This window comes from Thunnus albacares, chromosome 19, assembly GCF_914725855.1.
Source record: "Thunnus albacares chromosome 19, fThuAlb1.1, whole genome shotgun sequence".
NCBI lineage: Eukaryota > Metazoa > Chordata > Actinopteri > Scombriformes > Scombridae > Thunnus > Thunnus albacares.
Window position 1 is genome coordinate 20,158,390 of NC_058124.1, and position 25,528 is coordinate 20,183,917.

The following is a 25,528-nucleotide window of genomic DNA, read 5'->3' on the forward strand; positions in this document are numbered from 1 at the left end:
GGAGAGGAAAGCAGCTCCTTTCAGACACACATACGTCCTGCAGATGTTAGCAAATTCATTGCAAGCATACATCTTAAAAGAAGGGGAAAGAAGAAAAAAAAAAAAAAGGGGGAGCATCTTGTGTGTAAGAAAAAAAAAATACTTTCCCTTCATTCCTTCCTGCTGCCTGAGAGGCAATATAATGCCACTGTTCTCAGCCTAATCCGAGACACTGTGGTAATGACAGGCAGCATCTTGAACATGCTGGCAGAGAGATGTGGAAAGGGGAGCGATGAAGAGAGAAAAAACAACACGAGGGAGGCAAGAGACCATGTGCGCGTATATGTGTGTTTATCTGCTTTTGTGTGCGTGCCTGCATGGTGACAAAACAGGAGTTCATGCGTGGACACAGATGGATTCAGGGAAAAAAAAAAAAAAAGAAGAGGGGGGTGGTGCTTTCTGTTGTGCTTTCAGCGGTCCAGCAGCCCCTACCTACCTCCTGCCTTCTGTAGAGTCCATTAGCGATTGCATAATGCTTGGCAGACAGGGACCGAATGAATGTACCCCCTAAAGGGTCGGACACTAGCGAGGAGGTAGGTTGCTCTGCAGAGTAAGAAACTCAGTGTTCCCATGTGTGTCAGTGGCAGATTTATTAGAAAAAAAAAAAAAAAGAAAGAAAGAAAGAAAGCAGTGGCTTTTTTAGTCAGACAAAACACAAGCAGATGCATGCAGTGGGAGCTGGTTGTGTCTTCAGTTTGAGGAATTCTAGGTTAATGCAAAATAAAAGAGCATCATTAAATATACAGCAGGAGAAGCTGCAGTCGCACAGCACAGCATCTGGCCTCTGCTTCTATGTGGCATCCTTTCATTCCTCTCCTCCATCATTACCCTCTAATATGGTAACTTTTATTACATCCTTTATTTGGTCATTTTTATCCTTGCATATTATTCCTTCTCTGCTTCTCTTCTCCCTTTATATTTCCTCCTCTTGATCAAAGAGTGATGGATAGACATATTTTGGATGGAGGTAAATATTTCGTCCACCCACCACAGACAGGCGTTTTACTTATTCATCATGGAGTACATTGGAAATGAAGCGCTTAAGATGAAGGATATTGCTTTTATCACGAACAGAGGGAAAATGTCCAACGTACATGTCCTCATTCAGGCTCTGAAAGCCTTGTGCTGCGCCACAAAATGAGTGAAGCGTTGTATTCAGTTCAGTAGCCTTAGAGAGGGTGTCAGCAGGATTTAAAAAATACATTAAGAGCAGTGGAAAATAACACGCTTTTAGGATTAATTTCCTTCATATTAGTCGACACAGAAAAAAGAAAACCGTAGTGTGCGTTATTTGTTCTTGGTGCATCAAAGTGTGAAAGATATGTATGCAGATGTGTGCAGATGTGTTTTGTGATAGGTGAGAATTGTCCAGGAAAATGCACTAGACGGTCAAGTTGAGAGGAAGGTCAGCGTGTGCCTCGACGCTGTTCGTTTCATTACCACCAAATCAGCAGATAAAAAAAAAACTAGCATTTGAGCCAGAAAATGAAACTTGAATACCGCTGTGAGACCTAGATAATACGTCCATCACAATACAGAGCCTGCACCTTTTTACCCTCCCTTGAAAAGTCATCAAAGGCTTCAAGTTGAAGTCTTGTATTTGGCATCTTGGCCTTTTCACCCTTGAAATAACATAAGGGATTTTCCTGAGCTTAGCGTGACTTTTCTTTCTGACTGTTTGAAGGCAGTTTATCATAGTGATCCGACCTCATTTGCCCTTTTGAGAAAAGACTAAGATAGCTTTTGCCCTGTATCATCCTCATGAAAGGGGTCAGCCCATAACCAATACCCAGGAGGAAAAAAAGCAGATATGTGAAATCTTCCTTTTGCTGACTCTTAAGTCCCTTGAACTTGTAACAACACTGACAGTCCATGTAATTTTGGGTCTCTATCTCCTTTTGCTTGCTCTTCCATTTCCCTTTCTCCCTCATCCCCCCCTTCCCCCCTCTTCTTCTTCCACCACATTCCCGTTTTCCTCAACCTTCCTTGAAAGCTCATACCAAAATCCAGCGTTCCTCTGAAGTGATTCCTTTGAGTCCAGCATCAGAGTGCGAGACAGCACTCAGAACCCCTCTGTAAATCACAGATGTAAAGGGAGGTGAACAACACCCACGCTTCCCACCAAAACATGACACAAATTACAGACCACAACATCTGGTGAGTGGCGTACATTGAAACATAGCGGGGCGGGCTGAGCGTATTGCCTAGCTTAGCCCAGCCGAACTCTTCCTCCTCGTTCACAAAAGTTCTTGGGAGTAAAGACGCGGAAACCAGCCTGAGAGAGAGAGAGAGGAGCTGTAGAGCAGACCATTAAAGTTCCACATTAACTATGTTGACCTCATCTAATGACAGATATAATAACAACACAGCATCACAGCTTCACTTTGCTTTGCATTCTGCAAAACAGTATTTTCTTTCAGCTGGAAGCTTCAACATGTGCAGAGACCTCACATGTTGCGTTACTGTAAAAGCTTTACTAGCTTAGTAAGCCGGTAAGTAGGCAAGATACCCAAAAAAAGCAAAAGTAAAGGTGTCTAAATTGCATCTACAGTGAAGCACAAGCACTTTATATGATCTTATAGGATTGTGGAAAACTAAAAGAAATCAATTCTCTGGCTCAGTGATAAAATAATTAGTTTCCGAAGCCAGAAGCTGTGAAATGAATTGAGTTCTATCTGTAAGCTTTCAAAAGCAGCTGAGTGTTACTGTATCCCTGTGATGTGATGGGGTAATTAAAACACAGACAGATGTGCCTAAAGCAGGTTATCAACCACCTGTCAACACCAGTGCCAGTATTGAGAATCAATGTCACGTGTCAAGTTCCATCGAGGCCTTCGGGGGACACAGAGAGAGGGGGAGGCGGATATCGATCTGGTTAAAGTGTGTGTGTGTGTGTGTGTGTACTGGACGTGTGTTTGTGTGCATTATTTCTCTGTGTAAAGTAATGTTACACAGTTACACATGTCAATCCTGACATATTCTAATAATGGATTAGTGGATTCTTTAGAGATCATGGGATATTATGACCCCATACAGAGTCCTGCGATCCAATATAGTACTGCAATACATGCTACTTTTGAGAACTTTTAATTATTGTGGATACTGAGTCAGAAAAGTGTCGGTTGAACACACTTTTCAGGCTGTAATTTGTGGCGGTGTAGTATTGCATCCTCATAATTTGAGCAATGAGCAATAAGCAACCGCATATTCATAATTTGAGTATACAGATAAAAATAAAGTTAAATGAACTGAATTGTTGCGTACAGCGGCATAGCCTAGTGTGAAAAGAGATGATAGAAAATCATGTAAAAATTGTACTCTGGGGGTGACCTCATGCAAAACAATGAGTCATTAAAACAACAGTGTCTGAATCAGCTAATTGGACAAGCGGCTCTAACAGAGGAGGAGGCACTGCGCCAAGCGACAAGTCACAACCCAGAGAGAAACAACAGGAGGGGACAATAATGACAGGGGCTGCACATGAAAGTGCCAAAATCTGTCATCCCAACAACCGGGCCAATTTGCAGGGTGATGCACACTCAGTTAGGAGGCAAGACACTGACATCAAACCGAAATTGGATGAAGGAAACAACAAGGATGGAAAGCGAAGTAAAGACTGAATATCAGGCTTTTTATGAGAAAGGGGAAAAAATGAGAAGGAAAGTTAGAATATTGATCATATGTGCCCTAATTTAAATGTCACAACCGTTCAATGGTTGTGACATTTACCACCACCACTGAAAAAAACAGATTTATCTGTCTAGTAAGTTGGATTGCTCCAAAAATGATGGCATTTACTTGATGATGCATCTATTCCCGTGTGCATGAACCTGCACAGCTGTCAGAAGAGTCAACATCTTAAGGAGAAATCACTGTAGTAGAGCTACATACTCCTATAGAGGCACTCTGTGATCCTCAATAGTCAGTTTGGTGATCATCCTTCATTTCATATGTCATATAGTCTATAATATTTCCACTTTATGTGACATATTCTTTAAATTACCACTCTGAAAAGTGTATTTTTTGGTTATGGCTTTATTCATTGATGGAGATATTTAAACACTAAATTAAAGCAGGTCGAATAAACTTTAGACATACATGTCCCTTTAAGACACTGTTTAAAAAACTGAAATTGAACACCTATAGGCAAGTAGTGAGACAAGCACACCGACCTTTCTTGATGTTCCCACCTGTATTTTGTTGTCTGATATGATGTAAAGAAAAGTGTTATAGCTTAAGTCTTGTGCAAAGTGGCAGCAATAGGCCTGTCTGCTTGGTTGTCAGACACAGAGATTCAATGGACAAACACTTCTCGCCATCGTTTAAACTGCAAATTAAACCCATCCGCACTGTTTTTATTCAGTCATATTAATAGCTGCGTTTTTGCACAAAACGGTGAATGACACACATGGAAACCCGCAAATGTTTCGAGCGTTTTCTGAAACAAACAGTGCAAAAAAAAAAAAGCAGCAGCGAGTGTTCCGTGGACCCAAGTTGCATTTCTCCCCCACAGCTAAATCCCCCCGTTTTAAGTTGCCTTCCAAAAAAACTTACCCTTTCCCCGGAGAGGAAGACGGACAGCCCGAGGGTCAAAATTATCCAAACGTTCCTCATTATTCCGCTTTATTAATTCAAACGCGTTGTTACGAGCGAAATGTCAAAGCTTCCCCCCTTCTTCTCCTTCTTCTTCTTCTTCTTCTTCTTTCTCCCTCTCGCTTTCCTTGCACCCTTCGCTCCAACTCCTGCCGCTTCTCTCTCTCTCAGGAGTGGGATCCCACCGGATACGTGTTGCGTTTTGGTTATTCCTCCCCCCCCTCTTCTCCAGGCACTTCTTTTCTTTTCTTTCTTTCTTTTGGAAATCTGACAAAATATATACAAATAAAGCGAGGATTAATTGCAAAGTCCTCCGCGCGCCTTGTCAGTGAAATCCGCACGAGACACCTAGCTCGCTCTCCTCTCCCTCAGCGCTCACTGGAAATAACGAGGAGGACAAAAAAAAAAAAAAAAAAAGTGTAAAGCACGACTGACGCTCCGGTGAGTGCGTGCGCTCTTTTCGGCCATGTCACCGCGAGACCGGGAGAGAACTTGGCGACAAAGTAAAAAAGGAAACCAACAACAACACAACAATCATAACAAACCAATTATATTCTCTATTAACACGCTGTAAATCCTTACAATGATCAAAATTGATCATTGCCTCCCCCCTCCTCGCACTCCCCCAACCTCAAAACCACCACGAGGAGGTGCACGAGGAAAAAAGCCTCGCAGCCAATTGAGCCATTTATCTCCACATCTAGATAACGATCATTAATTGCCACTCTAATGAGGATTGTATAATTTCATTCAGTCACCGCACATTACAATCAAGCCGTGTGTTTAATATACAGCAGTGATATTATGGACACATCTGATTAGTCGTTCATTGCTGCTGTATTTCAGCATGTAATAAAATCAATACAGCACACGTCATCCTATTGGAGATAATACCACACAATAGAGATGGAGTTAAACACTGAAAGGAGATACTGTACATCAATTTTGGTCCCCCCACCCCACCTCCCAAGTCTGATTGAGTTGAACTATTTATGGGCAAAGTCTCCCCCTGCTGGTATATATTAAAAACTCCCCCCATAATCAATCAATGGGATATTAGATTATTCAACGTTTGTATCTGCAAACTCTGTGAGGAAAGTTTTACATTTAGGTCATTTTGTCTGGGAATTTTGTTTCCTGCCTGTAAGCTCTGTTTTGCAAGTTTGTGCATTCAGTTTCATGTTTGCAAGCTTGCAGCCACCAGCTGTCCACCTTTGATCTCCGTTTTAAGATTTCTACAGATTTATAGGCTATTTTACCTGGTTCTGTAAAGCCATTACAGCTGTGTGACTCACTGTTATTGATCGCAGCAGCCCCAGAGAAACAGATCATTGCAAATGCTCAGTTTTCCGTAAGAAGCTTGAACTCATTCTTTTGCCACACAGTTTATTTAAGTTAACAAATTTACAATGCAAAGTTTACAGACAGGAAATGAAATGTTCAAATGTAAAACATGAAGCCTGGAAGTACAGAACTGAATATACAAACGTTCAACATAGAGTTTACAGGTATACGTTTACAAAACTAACATTACAGGTACAAAACTGTTCTCAAGTGTAGCTTTTTTAAGTATAGAAGTCTTAAGAAGACCATTAGATGGGAATGAAATTGCTGTGTGCTTTAAATACTTTGAAAATATGTGCAACTCATGTCCTTTTTGAGATTTTATGGTGGTTCAATTTATAAACTTGTGATTTTTTCCACATAGCAGCCTTTAAATGGTCCACAGGCTTTCCAGCACAACTGCAGTCAAATGTCACAATAGTGGAAAACAGCATTTTCCCAGAACCTTTTGAAAACCACTAATCCTACCCGATAATGGTCTGCCCTTTGTGCACAGTCGAGCCTACAACTCTCCTGATCACAAGCACTGCCAAACTAGATTCTTTGGGCACCATCTTGGCACGTTAAAAGGCAGCTCTGCATTCAAAGGTGACTCCCCTCAAATACAGAAAATGCTTCAGTCAGTGCCAAGGACTGTGGAGGTACATTGTGCATTGGTGGTGTCACACAGTTATCTCATAAAATTAACATGTATCTATAATAAGTTGACTGAAATGTGAATATAATTTACTTCCCTTGGCACAGGTATATGTTGTAATATCTGTATTAAATGTTAACTTTAGGCTTAACTAAAGTGCAGAGTTTAACTACATGACATCACATCCTTGTTAAGAGTTTCCCGACCGTGATATATTGTAGTTTAACCAATTAACCATTAACACTCAGATGGAAAGAGATGTGAGTCTTAGTGCCACTGTTGGATGAGGGTATTTTGAAGATGACAATTTCTGATGACTGATTAACAAGCATATTTGGATGTGTGCAGTGAATCAGCATTATGTAGCTTTTATGTGGAGATATCACAGGTATTTACCTGTTAATGACATTTAATCTAACACTGGCACTTGTCCTTCATTTAATTGTGATTATCACAGCAAAAAGGGTATGCAATCAATAGCTATTGACACTCAATGATTTTGTTACTTTCCTCCTAGTGTTTTGAAACACAGCTTTTGAATTTCAGGGACAAAATCAGATGGTAACATCAGGTAAAAGAATACTGCTGCATTTGCTGATGGGGTGAAGAGTGCTGTGTATTTTTCTTCGAGCAGGTAACTCTTTACATCACAGATAAAAGAAGAAAATTCTACTTCAAGTTCAGCAATTGTAGATTCACAGACTTTCAAACATACAAAGGTATCCAAAAGGTAACTCTGCAGAGTTGAAGGAGTAATTTGACATTTTGGGATGTTTGCTTATTTGCTTCCTTGCTGCAAGACCCGAGTAGTTTGCAACACCAAGAAATAGTCCCCCACATAACCACAACTTCAGTTTTTTGTACAGTTTGAACAAGCTATATATACTGTTTTAATTAGTGAGCTTTGGAGGTACTGGTAGGCTTTGCTACCTTTGGACAGAGCCAAGCTAACCGTTTCCCCCTGTTTCAAGTCTTTATGCTAAGCTAAGCTAACCAGTTGCTGACTATAGCTTCATATTTACTGTACAGACATGTGAATGATGTCGATCTTCTCATCTAATCCATCAGCAACAAAGTAAAGAAGGGTATTTACCAAAATGCTGAGCTATCTCTTTAAGGCTGTAGTTAAGATTGCAACCAACTGTAAAAGTATCTAACTGCTTGCCTGGTACTAGCCACAGTGCACTGGAGGGAGAACACAAGGAGAACAAGGGAGGAGACAGAGAGGGGAAATGAAAGTGGCCATCAGAGGATGAAGACAGGACAGCAGAGGAGGAGAAGGAGTAACAGGTCCCATTTAAACCTGTATAATTTTCCTTGTCCTCATCAATTTTATCAACATCATCATCAACAGCAGAAAAACAAAGTGATGCCAGCCAGATCTGGACAGAGCAAGGGAGCGCTTGACTTAGTTGTTCTGGGTGTGGAAGAGTTTTCATTTAAATCAAGACCACTTAAAATGTTTCAAACTAATTTAAAGCGTATCTTCTAGCCCATCCCCCATCCTAATGCAAAAGCTTCCCAAGCCTTGTCCTTCTCCTCAGAGGGCTTAACTCCACTCCTGGTGTCCCAGATTACGTAGCCAATTAGGACGAAGGCAAAGCCCCTTCTGCTACCCAGCCTGGCTAAAGAGTGGTGTGTAGGAGTGTGTGTGTGTGTGTGTGTGTGTGTGTGTGTGTGTGTGTGTGTGTGTGTGTGTGTGTGTGTGTGTGTGTGTGTGTGTGTGTGTGTGTTTGTGGCACCAGTTCACTTTATTGTCAGCCCCGGTGTGAGGCAGCACAAGGACACAGAAAGACTCATGACAAACAAAACTCTGTTTGAAGACTGTATAATTTGATTTCCAGAATACATATTATACAATGTGAATTATGCATGCAATGAGCTGGACTTCCTTGAATTGAATATCTTTCAGACTCTATAGAAAGTGGAGACCTTCAAAGTTGTTATGGATTTCATTATATTTTATTCAACAGCACCACCAGCTGGCAAATAAGAGGCTGATTTAAATTCAAATCCACGCAAATATGGTGTGTGTGATGACAGTCTGGGGGAGAGCTTTTGAAAATGAGGCACACATAAGAATCAAAACCAGAGTGAAAGCTCGGCTGCTACCTGAATCTTCCTTCTTTCTTTTTGACCCTCTGGGCTACGCTGAGGAATACATTTGTATGTCTATGAACATTCAATATCTATGTTACGCCAGTGGAAATGCATACTCAATGCTTTGTGTAGGTGGTGCTACCATATCTGACAATGTCTGTCGACTTAGTTCTCATGAAGGATGACTTGCTACCTTCAACATGGATCCCAGGACGATCCTCACTGTTATTATTCGCATGATTCTCTGGTTCATCGTCCCCGTCCTCATCTCTGTTGTTCTTCTGTTCTCCGTAGGGTATCAGGGTACTGTGGCTGAACTGTTTCAGTGGCTTGCCTAGAATCCCAAAGCTGATTTAAGAAAGAAATAAGAAGCAAAGAAAGAAAGATAGATAGACGGAAAGATAAAGGGGTAAAATGATTTTTTTTTTCTCCTCAGCCCCTATATTTTTGTCAATGCTATCTTGGAGGACAGATATATACAAAATCTCATACAACTGGTTAGATAAATATTCCTATCACATATAAAATCTGAGATTATTCAGCTCAACAGGGCAGTCTAGACAGAGGAATTGGGAGACACTGATAATAGAGTCGTGTCACCATGGTGTTATCACTTTCATCATGTATTCACACTTTCTAAAAAGTTAAACATGAGGAACAGGAGAATGCACAAAAGTCAAAAATAAATAAATGAATCGCAGCTTATTACAGCTAAAACTATACTTTATATTCATCAAGATCTGAATGCAGGTTTAAAGCTCCACAATATATTTTTTTTATAATAAAGTTGATTCAAATGACTCTCTGTAATACAGTAGGGTCACTGTAGTGCTGGATCACTGAGAATCAACACCTTACTCTGCAGCTCTATGCAGCTTTTAGCTTATTCTTTTGGTTTTTCAACTGCAAATGCAGTAGATTCTCTTGGTTCTCATCAACTCCCCACATATACAGTACAATAAAACCATGGGCAGCCATTTCCAGCAATCAAGCTTTGACAAACAAAGTTCTTGCAATGCGACAAGCACAAAATGGCAACGAGCTGTCAGGAGTGGCTGGTAAAGAAAATCACACATCTAGCAAGATATAGACACAGATATTTTTCTTAGGAGTTGGTGGACAGACTATTTTCCTGACATTATCTTACATGTAGAGGTAACTCTTATTTTGTGTATGATAAATCGCATCCTCCTGAGTGCTATATGTTACATATTGTATAATGTTTTACTCTACCTGACACTGGCCAGCTGCTGGTTGAGCTCCTCTGTCAGGGCCTTGCTGTCGCAGTGCTCGGCCTGCAGCGGGCTCTGCCTCCTTGTCCGGCTGCTGGAGAACAGATGGGATGACTGTTCTTTGGGCGAGGGCAGCAGAGAAACCATCAGTGGGGAACGCTGATTAACTATACTGCTCAGGGCAGGACGCCTCTGGGACACTCTGGGTAAAAAGTCAGATGAAGGAGCAGGGTCAAAAAACGGAAATGAACATATTGTACAGTACGTATTGATACCTTGGGGAAATATGCAAATGTAAAAGGCTGTATTGGAGGAAAGATAATTTTCATATATGAGTGTGCACAGATTGTTCCCTCATACATTTCACTTACAACAGGGCAAACTTTTCATCATGTTTACCTTTTACCCCTTGAATTCAACCAAATACTATCATACTAAAGACGTGTCTATATAGGAGCTCATCCACTCACAGACAAAAGATGTATAAGCATTCCACACATATGCCATTTTGTCATACTGTACATACTTATTAATATTCATGGTTGAAACCTCAACAAATATCCAGATCTAATTAATCAGGAGAGCTGCTATGGTAGCCAGCTCCTAAGATGCATGTTCTTTCTCAGTACAAATATATAAAAAAAAACATACTCTAATAGATTTTTTTTTCAGTCACAATCTTTTCAATTTCTGCAAGACAGCTGGAAGCAGTGCTGAAGCTAGTCCAAATCACGTTGTGTACATCCACCCTCAGGAGGCGAGCAAGCTTCAAGCCCAGCTTTTGATTGTTTGGTCTCAACCTGACAGCAGGAGCGAACGCTGGGCCTCTGACAGCTTACACAACTGCCAATCTTGTGTCAGACACAGCCAAGCAACATAAAACAGGCTGTCAGACAGTCCCTCCTATCGGACAAAGCTATGACTGTCTACATCAATCATATTCCACTTAGATGTCTGACATGACATCCATCAAACACAAGTTTACAGCTGGAGCTATTTATTTATTTACCATGTGTCAAATCAAGATGAGACTGGTTAAAGAAAATCGATGGTTAGACAAAACAAATGAATTTTTTGGACTCATTAATAGACAGAAAAGTCTGAAGGGAGTGCTATTGAATAAGATACTATATGATCTTCATGATAAAATGTTCCTTAAAATGGATTAGTTTGTAGAGATAAACAAGATTAATTCCTATGGCTTTTGTCAGGGTTAGAGTCTGTCGAAACAAATTTCATTATGTGCAAAAAAACTATCCAGCAAGCCAGCCCATGGTAATAGTTTGGTCACAGATTAAATTCTGAATTCAGACCAAAAAAAAGAAACTTTCAACACAAAATGTTAAAAAAACAACAAAAAAAAAACAAGATATTGGTCATTAAGAAATCTATCATCTATTCCTGTCTCATGCTTGGTGTTTATACAGCATTTTGATGTCTCACACATCAGCACAACACAAATTGTATGAAGTCCATGGTTGGGTAACAGGATTAGAGAAAACAGCATTTCTACTGGCTGAACACTTGACCATGGGTTCACAAACATTAACTCTGACCCGTGAATGTGCAGGAGCTCAAGGCCAAATTGCACTGTCGCCAGAAATGTATTCTTGAATTTGTCATTGGCTTGGTTTTCAATGGTAGTGAATGAGAGGCAAAGCACATATTCACAAAATTTGGTGCAAATATGACCAATATCAGACCTTTACTAACTCCACAGGGCTGTTATGTACTGTGGCTAACCCTCTCTATCTGGCCTGTGGGGGAGGAATTTCTTTCAAAACTGTTGATAATCATGAATTCACAGAGAAAGGAACATGAGTGTAACTTAAGAGCCAGTTGGGATCATAACATTGTCTATTTCAATAAATGTTTGGTTTGAAGTCATTGTGCAGGTGTTGTCAATCCAAATGTATTATACTAATACAAAATACATGTACAGTGACGATGATAGCACTACATGCAATCTTCACTTCAGCGTACCGTTGCTTGAATGTGCTATTACATCCTGTCTCCTTTGGGTCAACAACTCTCGTCTTCACTGAACCATTATCAGCAGTGGAGGTCATTCCTGAATCCCCATCAGTCCTGTTCCTCACCGCTATGTTGAAGGTGTCAGAGTACAAAAGACGCCCCACCTCCTCTTGGATGTCTCTGAGGTCCTTCCTGCCAAACGTCACCCAGGCCACGTAGCAGAAGAAGCTGTACAAGCACTGGAAACAGAGAGTGAGGGAATTAAGGAGAGAGACGAATGTCACCTGGGGTTCTTTATTCTAAAATCAATTCTTTATTTAATTCATTTTAAACTTTTGACATTCATCCATTTTGTTCATTCTTTCATTGAATGAACATTCAGTATCCCTACTTTCTGTCTAGGGACCCAGGCAGCCACTTACTCCTCTGTGTTTTTAAAAGGTCACAACGACTATTTTTGTCCAAAAAAGGTCACATACAGAGCAGGCAATAAGCTACTGCTGTTAGCGTGATATTTCTCTCGCTGTCCACCCACCTGCCTAAATACCAGAGTGAGCCTGTCAAAGCAAAGCACCTGTGTTAAGTCAACATCCTACCACTAACTAGTTCATTTAGGCCACCAGGCATAACCAGCACTCAATGTTGTTCTGTTCTGCTCACTGCCATCTGTATTCACAGATGGTGAACTGGCCCTCACCGTGACCAACTGAAGGCTCCATTTTTGTGTGTACACAAAATACAGTTTTGAATGTTTCATTATGCTGCTTTTGCAAGAAAATACATTTTAAGTCAGTTACAAGTCAAATTGATTAGGTTTCTAGAAACGAAGGAACTGATTTACTATTATTAAACATATCCTTCATTTTTCAAGTTGATAGGAACAAGAGGGATAAATGGGGATACGCCAATTCCTAACATTCATATAACATTAAAATACATATTCACTGAATCACTCCATTTGCATTTAGCGCGATTAATACCTTTGTAACTCTGATCGCACCTACCGCATGTAGCAGCCATTCTGTACTGTTTGGCGACATCTGGCCCCTGAAAAAATACAAAAGAGCTTTTTATGTTGTGGAAAACTGTGATTGGTTGATCTCCATTTGTGGATGACATGATCATTTTAGCACAGTTTCTAATATTTTGGTTCAGGACCAATGAGTTGCATGGCTATATTTCGAGCAGGTACCTATATTTCAACAGTATGTAACTTTATTCAGTCGGGGTAGTATCAGTGAGGTCAGGATCTCTTTTTCAAGAGAAAACAAAGATCAACAATAACTGTAGAGTCAGTTCTCACATACAACCTCACAACCGGTCGACAAGAAACCACGACCACAGTTAAACTAATTTAAAATCAATAAACACTCAAGAGACAAATGTAATAAATAAAAACAATTACAAGAGTCATAAAAAACATCACATAATAAAGATTTAACATTTCCAAAATGATCAAAATATTTTAGTTTGAGATCTGTTTGCAGTTTATTCCATTTAAAAGGTGTGTATTGCTTGAAATCATTCCCGGCAAGACAGTGCGCACATATGGGATATCTAAGGTTATGTAATTATTGGATCATGCAGTGATTTAAATGAGAGACGTGATATGAGACAGTCTGAGAACTCTGATAAGAGAGGTTTTTTTTAGATGTTAAGTATCTCAAGAGACGTTTATCTCTTTGTGTCAATATTAGATGGTTCTCCACTGATCTTACATCTTTAATTGGGCTAGAATGACAGCTGATTGTGAGTGATGGCTTATGTGCCTCACCCCTTTCAGATGATCATATCGTCTCAAAGCATACATCTGATAGAGATTCCTATATACCCAAAACTACACCCAGGAGGCTTTAAACCTGAACTACTCACTTGCGATATGCCGTGTGGCGATGCTGTGCCATATCCAAGTCCATGATCAGGCTGAAGTAGCACACAGCCAGCTTCTTCTGAGCAATCTTCAATTTGACCATAGTCTCCTCCATCATCTGGTGCTCTGTGACGATCTCTACACTGGCAGGTTGGTGGGAAAGAGAGTGAGGGTGTGGAAAGATGGAGGAAGAGACAGATAGAAATAGAAGCCACAGACATACAGTAGGCAGATAAAGAGAAGGGAAGAAACACAGATCAAAAATACAACATCACAATAAAGGAAGTACCCACCAGCCTGTAAGATTCATGATGGCAATATACAGTACAACAGACAACATTCTTCCATCCTTTGTATACTTACACCATTAAAGGCTTAGGTTTATTCTCCAAGGACTTCTGCTCAAAGTAACAAGACAAGTAAAGAAGAAGGGCAGTCAGGACGTCATCTAGCGCTTTACTCCTGGATTCAGACAGGGAAGTAGTAGTACTGGGTGACTGATCTTTTCATACAATATATAAGCAAAGGAAATGGTGTGTATGTGTAAGTTATTTCATGCATTCCTTACTTCAATACAGCCATGAAGCAGAAAGGAATGGGAAGCAGATAATTCTCCTGTAGCAAACTGACAGCCACCTCTACAACACAAAGAGCCTTGTGAGAACAGGGTCAAAGGTCATTTAGCTCAAAAAGGTGGCATTCTTTCACACATAGCAAACTCCTATTTGTTTGACAATTACCAGTTACTCTTACAGGAGACAGAGGGAGAGTAGCTGACTTCATGTGCTTTTGTTATAAGTTCAACAACATATTAACACTTGCGTTTAACATCATCAATGGAGACATGATCCCCGTGTCTCTGCATCACCGAGGATCTGTATGCGTTCAGATGAGCAGGGCTCAGGCTCTTTCTAATACTCTGGCGCCCTCTATGGTTCAATGTACAGACCTCAGCCAACCTGAGGAGACAACAGTGACCATGTGCAGGTTAGTCTTTTATGTGAAGAACAAAATATTATGTCCAATGTGATTAAAAGGCCTATATTTCTCCTGTATTTTGAATTATGATGGGTGAATCATGCACACATATTAATACTGTTTGTTGACCCATGCCTACCACTCTGATCTGTGCTGAAGACAGTTGAAATTGACATTGGTTTGTCTTCTTTTCTTCAAAACACCCTCCTCTGCTGGAGCAGAACTACAAAACAAGAACAGATGTTGTTATATCGTTGAACAACTTCCCATTAGTGTAGCAGGTGCAGCAACTGCTGATAATCAATGTCCTCTGCCCTCACCTGATAAACTCTACTGTTTGGGATTCATCACTCCACACCCAGCGGCCAGTAGGCAGGACACTCACCTGCACGGTAAACCAGATACTGAAATCTTCAACTTTACGATGAATTACAACAGTTATATCTGTCAATAACGTCACACTTTGACATTTAAACGGCAGTAACTTTAACTGTTAGCTAACGCTGGTAGCAATAGACACCGGTATATTTGTAAAGATATGGAACGTTTTAAAGTTATATAACGTCTTCAAAACTCTCATAATTCGCTTATCTCAACAGGCAACTCACATTTCTCGTCTCCTCATGATATTTCGGCATTTCTGTAAACAAAACTTTCCAAAAAAAAAAATTAGCTTTCGCTCCTTCTTCCTCGCCGTTTGCTAATGTTAGGCACCGTATCCAGGCAACAGCCAATGGGAAAGAAGCTGGCGTCTTGACGTATGGTTACGATTATGACGTTTTTACATTCTGTCTGTATACAAGCACAAGTTCCATTCATAATAAATTTTTCTGTCTGTGTATAAACTTAACTTGAACATTTTGTGTGCTATGTGTGAAAGTTTTGAAGAAACTTGAGTTCACCTGTTTTGGGACTGCACCAAAATATTCTGAACTGATATGATGAACTTTCTTCAAAGGAGTATATCTATAGATTAAAGTTATGCTGTTTGGAGAAGGGGAATGGCGATTTCAAAGACTGTGATGTCTTATATATTCAATTCAATTCAATTATGCAACGAAAGGAGGGCTGCGGCTTCATCAAAACAGTGCAATGAGGGTGGGGGGCACATAGGGACATACATGGCATAAAACAGACAGTATTTATAGTAAGACACAATATAGTAATAGGCCTACAGTGAAAAAATAGTAAAAACACTGAGAAAAATATCAATATATGTACTAACTTGCATTATTTATGAGTTAGTATACTGTATATCTTAATTATTTGTAGTAGAGCTGTGCAAATGGCATATTGTTAACTTCGGTGTCTTCAGTACCACTTTTAGCATCTATTTGGACATCCTGAAACCAGTCGGATTGAATTGCAAAGCCATAAAAACTGTATCTATATGCGAAAAATAGCCTCTCATATGAGGAGAACCATCAAGCATCATAGCAATAATTATTACAGTACATTCTTCTCTCTTTAATATGTGCTTGCTTTGATGTCTGCATATAAAAGATTATGTTTTATATCAAGAAATTGTTCTATTAATATATTTTTCAAATGTGCCTATTTGCAACTCTTAATATTGTCAACAGTATGCAGCAGCTACCCAACTTTTTTTTCCCAATAAAGCCAAAGTCATATCTTTTTACAAAACATTATTTATTTTGTCAGGCATTCAAAACCTTACATCACACAATGATTTGAGGCTATATGACATTAAAAAATATGACATTTTATTTCCATATGCCTTCATTTTCCCCCAAAATTGCAACTGAGTCCAAGCATTAAACCTGTTTTTGCAATAAAATTCCCCAAATCTGCTTTTCTAAGCTCTCTAAACTTACAAGCTAGTGTTTAATTGCTCTTTGGAGAGATGAGGTGTACAGTTTCAGTCAGGTAGTCCAACCCCCAGGCTCGCTGTCTGTCTGTCAGGGCATCCACTGACTGCAGCAGCTCGATATCACATCTTTCCCCTGAGGAAAGAAAATGCACCGCCAATTAATTTCAACAAAAAAACTCTTATTTCCTTTTCTACACATCTAATCTGGGTATCAAAGTAACAGATCCTGCTAATATTTAAGTTCATTTTTGCATATTAGTATTATGATCCTCATATATACAGAAATACACTCAGCCATGAATGTTCATCCTTAATAAAACTCACCAAACAGACAAGTTACTTGCTCATCGGGCACAAAAAAGGGAGGTCCTGAAAGACAAATACAATCACAAATAGCATCAAGACCAGGGATGTGTGTCTCTCACAGTGCCTGTCTTTTTAAACATGATATGAATAGTCACCTTTATATAACTCAGGATTGTACAGCAAAGTGTCCAAAAGGTATCTGCAGTCGCTGGCCATCAGAGAAATTATGAGAGCAGCATACCTGTGGTCATGTGAGAGAGAATGTAGTAAGACAACATGGAAAAAATGGATGATTTTATTCCAAAATGTAAACAAACTGTTATGTCTAATAAATTACCTGATGTTCATTTCTTAGAATGTTTTAAATGATCACTTTAAATTGCTAAATTTCATTTTTGGGTGTTTAGGAGTCATATTTTTCTTACTTTTCTCTGTCTTTTGGGTTGATGGCCACTAGGGATCCCCGGTCCCAAATTGCCCCAAACTGACCCTCAATGGAACTGTGAAATGGAAATAAAGAGTTTCTGTTCATATTCGCCTGTTTCAAACGATTTAACATCTATAAATGTATAAAAACATAATATTTTTCTTACCTGGAGAAGTTGTACAGGTCACATTGATATAGGGAGATATTTTTCTCTGAGCTCTGTGGAACAAAGACATTGTGGATGAACATTTTCTAAATACATGCGGTTTTAGCAAGTAATGTAGTTTGGCAAATGGCAAATGGTCATTGCTCAATGCTGCATTGTTCTTATATACAGTATGCAATTAACCAGACTTGAACTCTTGAACTCTTAAAGTGCAATATATCAGTGTTTTTGCATGCTTTAGTCTTTTTACGACAGATCATATACCGTACTTAACATTACTGTCATTTTTCCATCGGATACCATAATGTTGGCTGCAATTTTTTTTGTTAATTCCTGTAAAACATTACTTTTAAGTTGCTTGACCTACAAATGTACCAATATACATTTACCATTTAAAAAAAAAAAGAAGTTTTGAACCAATTTGATTCGTTTATTTGAAAGATATAGACTGTGTCCAAATGAGAAACGTAGTGTGTCTCATTTTATAGATCTGAAAATTACCACTGTACAACCCTATACCTGTTAGTGATGTGAAATAATGATGATTGATAGGTGTCCAAAATCCCAATTTACAGCTCCATGGAGTGTCTATTATACAGGAAATGGTGAATAAGTGAACTAGGGATTTATTTCAGATGCAACCTTATTCATTATGAACATCTGATTCAGGAATTTGACTTTTCTGATGTTAAGTATACTTGTGTTACAAGTATTACTTGTTATTTGTTTAAAAAAAAGTGATTTGTGAGTAAATTTATTTGATAAATAGGCAAAAACATGAAAAAACTGGTTCTTTAAAGTGAAAGGTGGAAAAATATGTTCAATACATTTGCTACCACCTAAAACCATTGAATCATTTGCTTTTTTTTTTTAAATAAATGAAATGTATAGGTATGACGTTCATCCACATGCTATGAGTATGACTATTTATGCACGTATATATACAGTAGTTCATCTACCTTGTAAACCTTTGCACCAGGTATGTCAGGGACAGGCTCCTCAATGTAGGTCATGTTGTTCTCCTCAAAGAACTGTTGAATGGCCTTTTCAGAGATCTCCACCCCAACCACTGAATGTCCCATGTCTGCTAGCCTGGGAGTCACAATGTAGAACAGAGACTTTAGGAGCAGGCAGTTAACATCACTGAGAAATTGTTTTAATTATAGAGTGTCCATATGTTTTTAATAGAAACTGGCAGAAAAATTATAGCTGACATTTCAAATAACAAATGTGATCTTTTGAACACAGTTCAGTTAAAATAAAACGATATATAATAATTATGAATCATTGTTTAGTTACGTGTATGTTGCAGTGCTGCTTTGTCTGTATAAATTATTTTGTTGATGTAACTTCTTTTAGGCATGTCATTTTCATACAAGGCAGGGCTGAAAGATTTTGAAAAATTATGATTATTTTGATTTTGCATTTATAATATGAATTGCGATATAAGAGGGAATGATCATTTTTACATAATTATTCTCAATTTTCATTGAAAAACATATTAAAATGATTATGGTGTGATTTTTTGTGTGGATCTGTACCAAACAAAGATGTTTTCTTAAGTCTGTAGAATATGATGTTTAGGCCAGGACATCTCTGCAGCACGACAATATTTAATTTAATTTAGTACTTTAACACACATTTCAATATTTTAACAAATATTGTGCCTCCTGCGATCTGAAAATTGCAGTGGGCCATATTGTTATTTCAATAAAATTTCGATTAACTATTCAAAAAATATATATGCCAAAACAGAGCAGCGCTTAATGGAATAACCTGCACCTTGCAGTGGCCCACCCTCACACAACCTTATGATCCTACAAATGTACAGACGACATGATAAGCAACGCATGAATGAAATATCCTGTCTCTCTAGTGCCTGGGCTCAAGCCAGCAAAACTGTTCTTTGTTAGATGATGTTAGCTTTTTCATACCACTTCATGTCTACAGCTTTCCCGCAGAGAGGGAAGAAGAAGCGAACTCCTGTCCGTCCAGCAAGAACTTTATCAAAATTGTTCTCCAGCATCCTGTAAAAAAAACACACACCAAAACCACGATGATTAACAACAAACCATCAAATATTCCTGCTCATTTAATTTTAATAGTTAGTTAGAATTACACCATAAACATCTAAACTCAACGAGAAAAAAATCTTCAACAGAGTTCCAGTGAACTTCAGGCGTGCAGCAAGTAAAAGAGGTGGCATTGTTTGGGCTGAATTTAAATAGTCCTTATTAGCCTTGTAAACCAGTGATTTGTTTGTGCAGCTTTTCTGGCATTTTTATTGGATCACTGGAGAGGGTAATGCAGATTTACAGTTGATATAATCTTGTTAAATAACACATGCACAAAGGTGGAATTTTGTTTTCCCTCATTCCACTGAGAAGGTAGATAAAAGTTGGGGGTCTTTACTTGTGTACATGGGACTGATGGAAGCCAATTCTGTTTTCCTGCCAGCGGTCCTCCCATTCTCCAAGCGTCATGACCCGATCTGCCTGCGGTGCCAGCATGCTGGTGATGTTTGTCTGACCCCAACTAAAGGGGGGATAACAAAGAACAGAGGGACAGAGAAAGCAATGAATGAATGGAGAGAATAGCATTCATATCTGCGGCTGGAGACAGGGGTGAGTACACATTGTCACGCGTTTCCGCACATAAACACATGTGAAACAGCTGCGCAGTGAATGCATGTGGGAAAGCCACGATGCAAAAAATTGGCATTAAAAAAAGGCAGTGAATTGCTCATTTGTGATGTTTGACAGCTGCTGAACCAGAGCATTTAACAAGCCTTTACAGAACATTTAACAGGCTTGTAGGGTTTGCGAAACCATGCCCTCTAATTGCATTTTATTCTACTGGTAGATTATTACAGAAGAAGAATCAGCTGTTGCCAGAATAGACAGAACTGAGGTTAAAGGTCATGAAGTCAGATATACACAGTAATCTATGCCCTGTAATGTGTAAACACACTGGAAAACTAGAAGGTTAAAGTTTACAGCCTGCATGCTTTTATCTCAGGAAGAACTGGTCCAACTTCTTGAAATAAAAGCATTTCTATTTGTCACACGAGTGCCCAAACACATTACTAAACATGTTTGCATAACATAACAACTAAGTACATTTACTCAAGTACTGTACTTTGGTACAATTTTGAGGTACTTTCCATTTTATGCTACTTTATACTTCCACTCCACTACATGTCAGAGAGAAATATCGTACTTTCTACTCATCTATTTGACAGCTTTAGTTACTTTTCAGATGAAGATTTGACACAATGGAAAATATAACAAGCTTTTAAAATACAACACATTGTTAAAGATGAAACCAGTGGTTTCCAACCTTTTTGGCTTTTGATGTCTTATAAAAAGCAGTGTGTAGTCGAGGTCACATTTCAGATATCTACAAACTGTTAACAGCTCCACCAAATAGTGATTTTTCCCTCTAAACTTATCACATGGTTTCAGTTAAATAAATGTTCGAATGATCCAATATTTCACCAAAAATCAAAGACTAGAGAAAAAGTCCAAAAACTTAAAACAGATTTGTGTATCAGAACTTTGTTTTTTCTTCTTTCCTCTCCCATTAATCATTTCACGACCCCTCAGATTTATCTGGTGACACCTTGGGGGGCCCCTGACCCCTAGGTTGGGAACCACTGGACTGAACTAGTTAACTGTATATAAAGTAGTTCAAACTAGCTCCACCTCCAGCAGCTATAGCAGTAGCATGCTGCTCACACACTGGTGTACTATTAATGATGTCATAACATTTCAGTCAGAGGGACGAAACGAGTACTTTTACTTATACTTATAGTACATTTTGCTGCTAATACTTATGAACTTATACTTAAGTAGGATTTTTTTCATGCAGGACTTTTACTTGTAATGGAGTATATTTACATTGCTGTATTGGTACTTTGACTAAAGTAAAGGATCTAAATACTTCTTCCACCTCTGCATAACAAGAAATCTTTTCTAATGTAAATACATTTGATGTTATAAGGAATAAATCATAGAATGTCATATAATGACCAGACGCGATTCAATCTGTAATAGTTACGCAACTATTTCAAAGTCAGATCCTAGCTTACCAATCAGCAGTCTGACACAGAAGCAGCATTAGCATTTTAAGGAGAAAATGTGAATCCCTCATATCTGTCATGTCAAATCAAAAGCGTACCTTTCCTAACTGAAGACAGCTAATATTTGTTCAGCAGCACACCGGCAGCAGCAGCATTGAGCGTTCAGCTATTTCAATCAATGCACGGAAATCTAAATGTGAATTATTGTCCTGAGTTCAGTTTGTCAGGTGAGCAATTCGCGCTACTACTAGTCGATGGTTTGACAATCGCAGCGAAAGTGGCATGATATGTGGAAAAAGTAATGCCTGACAGGCTAAACCCAGGAATAAAAAAAAGTCTTACCAGCCGGTTTTACTTCTGGTTTGGGTGGAGCCTGATGCTGCATTCAGGTAACGTGGGAAATGTGAAATATTCCAGCATCCTATACAACATTAGCTCAACGTTTAAATGCTTTGCCCAAATTCAAAGGCCCAGCAGTTATTGTAGGCTTAATAAAATTGAGACACATAGGCTAAATGTACCCTAAGTACAGAAAACAAATTGTCCCCTACTTTATTAGTAACCATATTAGACTGTTACCTAAACAATCCAACAAGTTGCAGTTTAGGCTTTAAATAAGACTATTTTTAAACAAATATTTCTTCTGAGACAAGGTATCTATCAGAGGCTGATGGGATTAGTTTGCAGGTATTTGGTCATAAACCAGGTAAATAATTAATTGACCTGCTAAGCAATATTTAAGAAGATTCAGACAGGACATTGAACCTAGCTACTCATTATGTGACCATCATACCAAGGATGTTTTTCATCTGTTTTGTTACTGTAATTACACCAAGAGATTCTGGAAGCAAGTTATGGATACTGTTTCCTCTTTATCCCCATTTACTTCCTTGACGTTTGAAAATTTGGATGTACTGACTTAAAGAAAGAGGACTTTGACCTTTTTTTTTTCAAAATTCATCAAAATTCAATAGAAGCAAAGCATTATTTTCTCTTTTCATGAATGATGTCAAAAACTATGTCGACTTAATCTCCTCTTCTCTGAACAAAAAGGCTGTTAAAACTGTCAGACTAATCAATAGATACAATTTGCATAATTTCTTTCCCCAGATTTACTCAATTTACTTAATTTTGTTCCCATTACTTTTTTAAAAAACTTATTTTATGTTCTTTGCTTTGTATGCATGTTTTTCTGTCTCCTCCCTGTGGCATTTTATGTTGTACTGTGTACTGTTAAAAACTTGAATATTATAAATAAAGTTAATGAGGGGAAAATAACATTTTTGACCTGACTATGTATGGCCATATAGAGAACAGGTTATCAGCCACAGTTCAGCCTGAGGGGAAAATGATGTCAATGTCATTCAGATTCATCTTCATCATTAGTTTTCCAGACATACTAAAAAAGCAAAACTGTCTAATGTTACCTCATGGTGGCGCTAGAGGAAAAGTCATTGGATCACCAAAGGCTTTATCTTCCAGGGACCATTAATGTCTGTACAGACTTTAATGACACTCCAGCCAATAGTTTTGACAACTTTATTATTCCTCTGGAATTATGTTTCTACCCAGCTGTCCAATGTTTGCTGGCTTTTTAAAAACTTATCCACCAATTTAAGAGAAGAATATGTCTTTAGCTTGATATGTGGGCTTTTTCTCAACAGCTTGCTGCTAAATGTCTGTTTTCTATTTATTTCTTTTAATCTGTCTGTATTCATATTTTGTTAGCACATATGGTCTGCTAAATAAATGAATGAATAGTAGGCTAGTTAGTGCCATGGTTCTCTGAGGGGGTCATAGGGATTTGTGGTACTCCAAAGCACAGTTACATCTTAACGGGTAGTTCCGGGTCCGAAAAGTGAAGCCAGTGCGGAAGTGACTTAAACCTACATTCTCTCTAATGACCAGCAGGGGGCGATTACGCTGTCTATAAGACAATGACCCTACTTCTCACTTGTTATATTACCTCACTAAACAGTTTCCTAATGAGTTTATGGTCTCAATCGCTAGTTTCAAGTCTTCTTCAACATATCATGATGTTCATTTCGTAAATTATGGTTCATTTAGAGTAAAATGGATGATTAAGCAGTGTATAGCGTGGCTACATTGTGATTGACAAGTCGCTACCACGGCAACAACGTTGGTTAGATAACGTAACCATGGCGTAACTCCTGAATCACAGAGTAGCTGTAGCTGTCATTATTTCAGTGTGTTTTCAGTTCATGAAAGATAATTGTAACATTTTGATGGCCGTAAAAGTCATGTTCAGTGTTTAGTTATACTAAAAGACCCTGAGGAGTCGGATGTTCAGTTTTTCTGGTGAGTACATTTTGTTTTAATGGTTTTAAGCCTGTTTTTCACTAGCAGGAATTAGCACTAGCATTATCATAGTTAACCGTTCTGGCTCCAAAAATCCAAGATGGCGACGGTCAAAATGCCAAACTCAAGGCTTCAAAAGTTCAAAACAAGAGTCTGGCGTGGCGGTGGCTACACCCATTATTTATTTCTAGTCTATGGTCGAGTGCTCTAATGTTAGCCTAATTTGAAAAGCTCATCAGGATAGACAGTTTTACACATTAATTAAAAATAATAATAACAACAAGAATAACGATGATAATAGGAAAATATAATAATAATAATAATTGTCTTTTTTACATTTCAGTTATTTAGATTAATTTATATTTAAATATGTCATTTTGATTCTTAATGCACCCTTTTTCTTTATTTATGTAAAAGCCTACTGAAACCACTTTCAGACAGTGACATCTGTCAGTAATCCTCAGAAAGCTTCAGCACTGTTGCTCAGTGATTAGTCTCGCTTGCACAGCCTGTCTCTCTCCACACTTTGTTCTATCGAGCGCTGTGCTGTAAAGCCAGGAACCAAATCCAGAGATGAGATATAACTAGCACGGTCCAAAGCAACACAATGTGAATGCAGAGAGAAATAAAGCAATTAGGGTGATTCTCTCTCTCTTTCTCTCTCTCTCTCTCTCTCTCTCTCTCTCTCTGGACACAGAGCGGCGCAAGAGTCTCAGAAATGCCGGTTTTACTGTGGAAGTGAAGGCGCTGTGACACTCAGTTCATGTACCCTATTATCACCCCGTCATCATGTGCCCGTTCAATGCGTTAACATTTGGAAGACATTTGCTAGTCACCACATCAGCACAATAAGCTGTCTATGTTGGAAAGGTTTTAAAATGAAAATAGGCCTAATGGTGCTGCTATTTTTAACAACTCAACATTGATTCTTAACCTCCATAATTGGGCTCTTGGGGCCTCCCCCATATAATATATGTGGAGTAGGCTATGTGCATGAGTCTTTTTGCCACGATAAAGAAGCATATTACTTGTAATTTTATTTAGAGTAGACAAGTGATGCATTAAACTGCATATTATCATCACTATTGACATATGGTCTGCAACTGATTCAGCTATTGAAACTACAACAAAATCCCCTCTACAACATATCACCATGGTAGTGAAGGTTTGTGTAAAGGTGACACGATGGCAATCTTCAGCCACAATAAACAGCAGGCTACATTTACAGGCACCTTGGGAGATGTGACGTTCCTCCATGTCGGTTCAGTTCCTGTGCGTAATTCAGTGTTTCCAAAGCGCTCCAGTTGCGCGGGGGTCGCATCCAGATGTGTGTGTTTTTCTTTACGGTGCGACGAAGACGTCGAGGAGCCTCTGAACCAATCACTACCGCCCGGGGGCGGGTCGTGTGTGGACTGTTGTGGATATGGAAAATGGACACACGCACATTCATCATTCATATCCCGAAGGGGGGGACCTGCGCTTGTACGCTGAATTGATTCGCAAATGCCCGGCCGTGGTGTGAAAAGGAAAATTACCAGAGAGGGGAAGAGCGTGGTTCTCCACCTGGTAAGAGCGAGCTCTCTGTCGGGGAGAAGTCGGAGCGCAAAGGAGGGGGGGTGGGATTGCACTGG

The 25,528-nt window shown here is 39.0% G+C and overlaps 4 protein-coding genes across 8 annotated transcripts in view; 1 reads left to right on the forward strand and 3 right to left on the reverse strand.

Annotated features, from left to right (window-relative positions):
* sdc2 (syndecan 2) overlaps window positions 1-5,020 on the reverse strand; it is a 49,967-nt gene extending 44,947 nt beyond the window's left edge. The window contains exon 1 of the mRNA XM_044335636.1: window positions 4,594-5,020. Coding sequence (XP_044191571.1) covers window positions 4,594-4,653 — 60 coding nt within the window. The 5' untranslated portion in view covers window positions 4,654-5,020. The remainder of the gene's footprint in view (window positions 1-4,593) is intronic.
* Window positions 5,021-8,425: 3,405 nt separating this feature from the next.
* Window positions 8,426-15,501, reverse strand: LOC122970515 (protein phosphatase 1 regulatory subunit 36). The gene is made up of 11 exons (XM_044336677.1): window positions 15,376-15,501; window positions 15,088-15,152; window positions 14,907-14,990; window positions 14,612-14,748; window positions 14,358-14,427; window positions 14,153-14,251; window positions 13,792-13,932; window positions 12,924-12,966; window positions 11,929-12,158; window positions 9,947-10,147; window positions 8,426-9,061 (listed from the first exon to the last, which is right to left on the reverse strand). Exons 1-11 carry the CDS (start codon window positions 15,403-15,405, stop codon window positions 8,830-8,832), a joined length of 1,332 nt encoding a protein of 443 aa, XP_044192612.1. The 5' UTR covers window positions 15,406-15,501; the 3' UTR covers window positions 8,426-8,829.
* An 897-nt stretch (window positions 15,502-16,398) lies between these two features.
* Window positions 16,399-25,444, reverse strand: LOC122969564 (probable thiopurine S-methyltransferase). 3 transcript variants are annotated; one of them, XM_044335366.1, is made up of 9 exons: window positions 25,130-25,444; window positions 19,910-20,032; window positions 19,432-19,524; window positions 18,457-18,589; window positions 17,498-17,550; window positions 17,330-17,404; window positions 17,060-17,145; window positions 16,923-16,967; window positions 16,399-16,731 (listed from the first exon to the last, which is right to left on the reverse strand). In XM_044335366.1, the coding sequence occupies exons 1-9, from the start codon at window positions 25,348-25,350 to the stop codon at window positions 16,613-16,615; spliced, it is 948 nt and encodes a 315-aa protein (XP_044191301.1). In that variant the 5' UTR covers window positions 25,351-25,444; the 3' UTR covers window positions 16,399-16,612. The 3 variants fall into 3 exon arrangements, with proteins under 3 accessions (XP_044191301.1, XP_044191303.1, XP_044191302.1); XM_044335368.1 differs by lacking the exon at window positions 25,130-25,444 and adding an exon at window positions 21,677-21,871; XM_044335367.1 differs by lacking the exon at window positions 25,130-25,444 and adding an exon at window positions 21,588-21,681.
* The window catches only part of ext1c (exostoses (multiple) 1c), an 88,619-nt gene continuing 83,124 nt past the window's right edge, over window positions 20,034-25,528 (forward strand). Inside the window, exon 1 of one of the 3 annotated variants that reach the window (XM_044335365.1) lies at window positions 20,034-20,121. The gene's annotated coding sequence lies outside the window, so the exon portion shown is untranslated. Of the gene's footprint in view, window positions 20,122-23,732; window positions 23,898-25,375; window positions 25,464-25,528 lie in introns of those variants that run through there. The other 2 variants (XM_044335362.1, XM_044335363.1) reach the window with 2 other exon arrangements.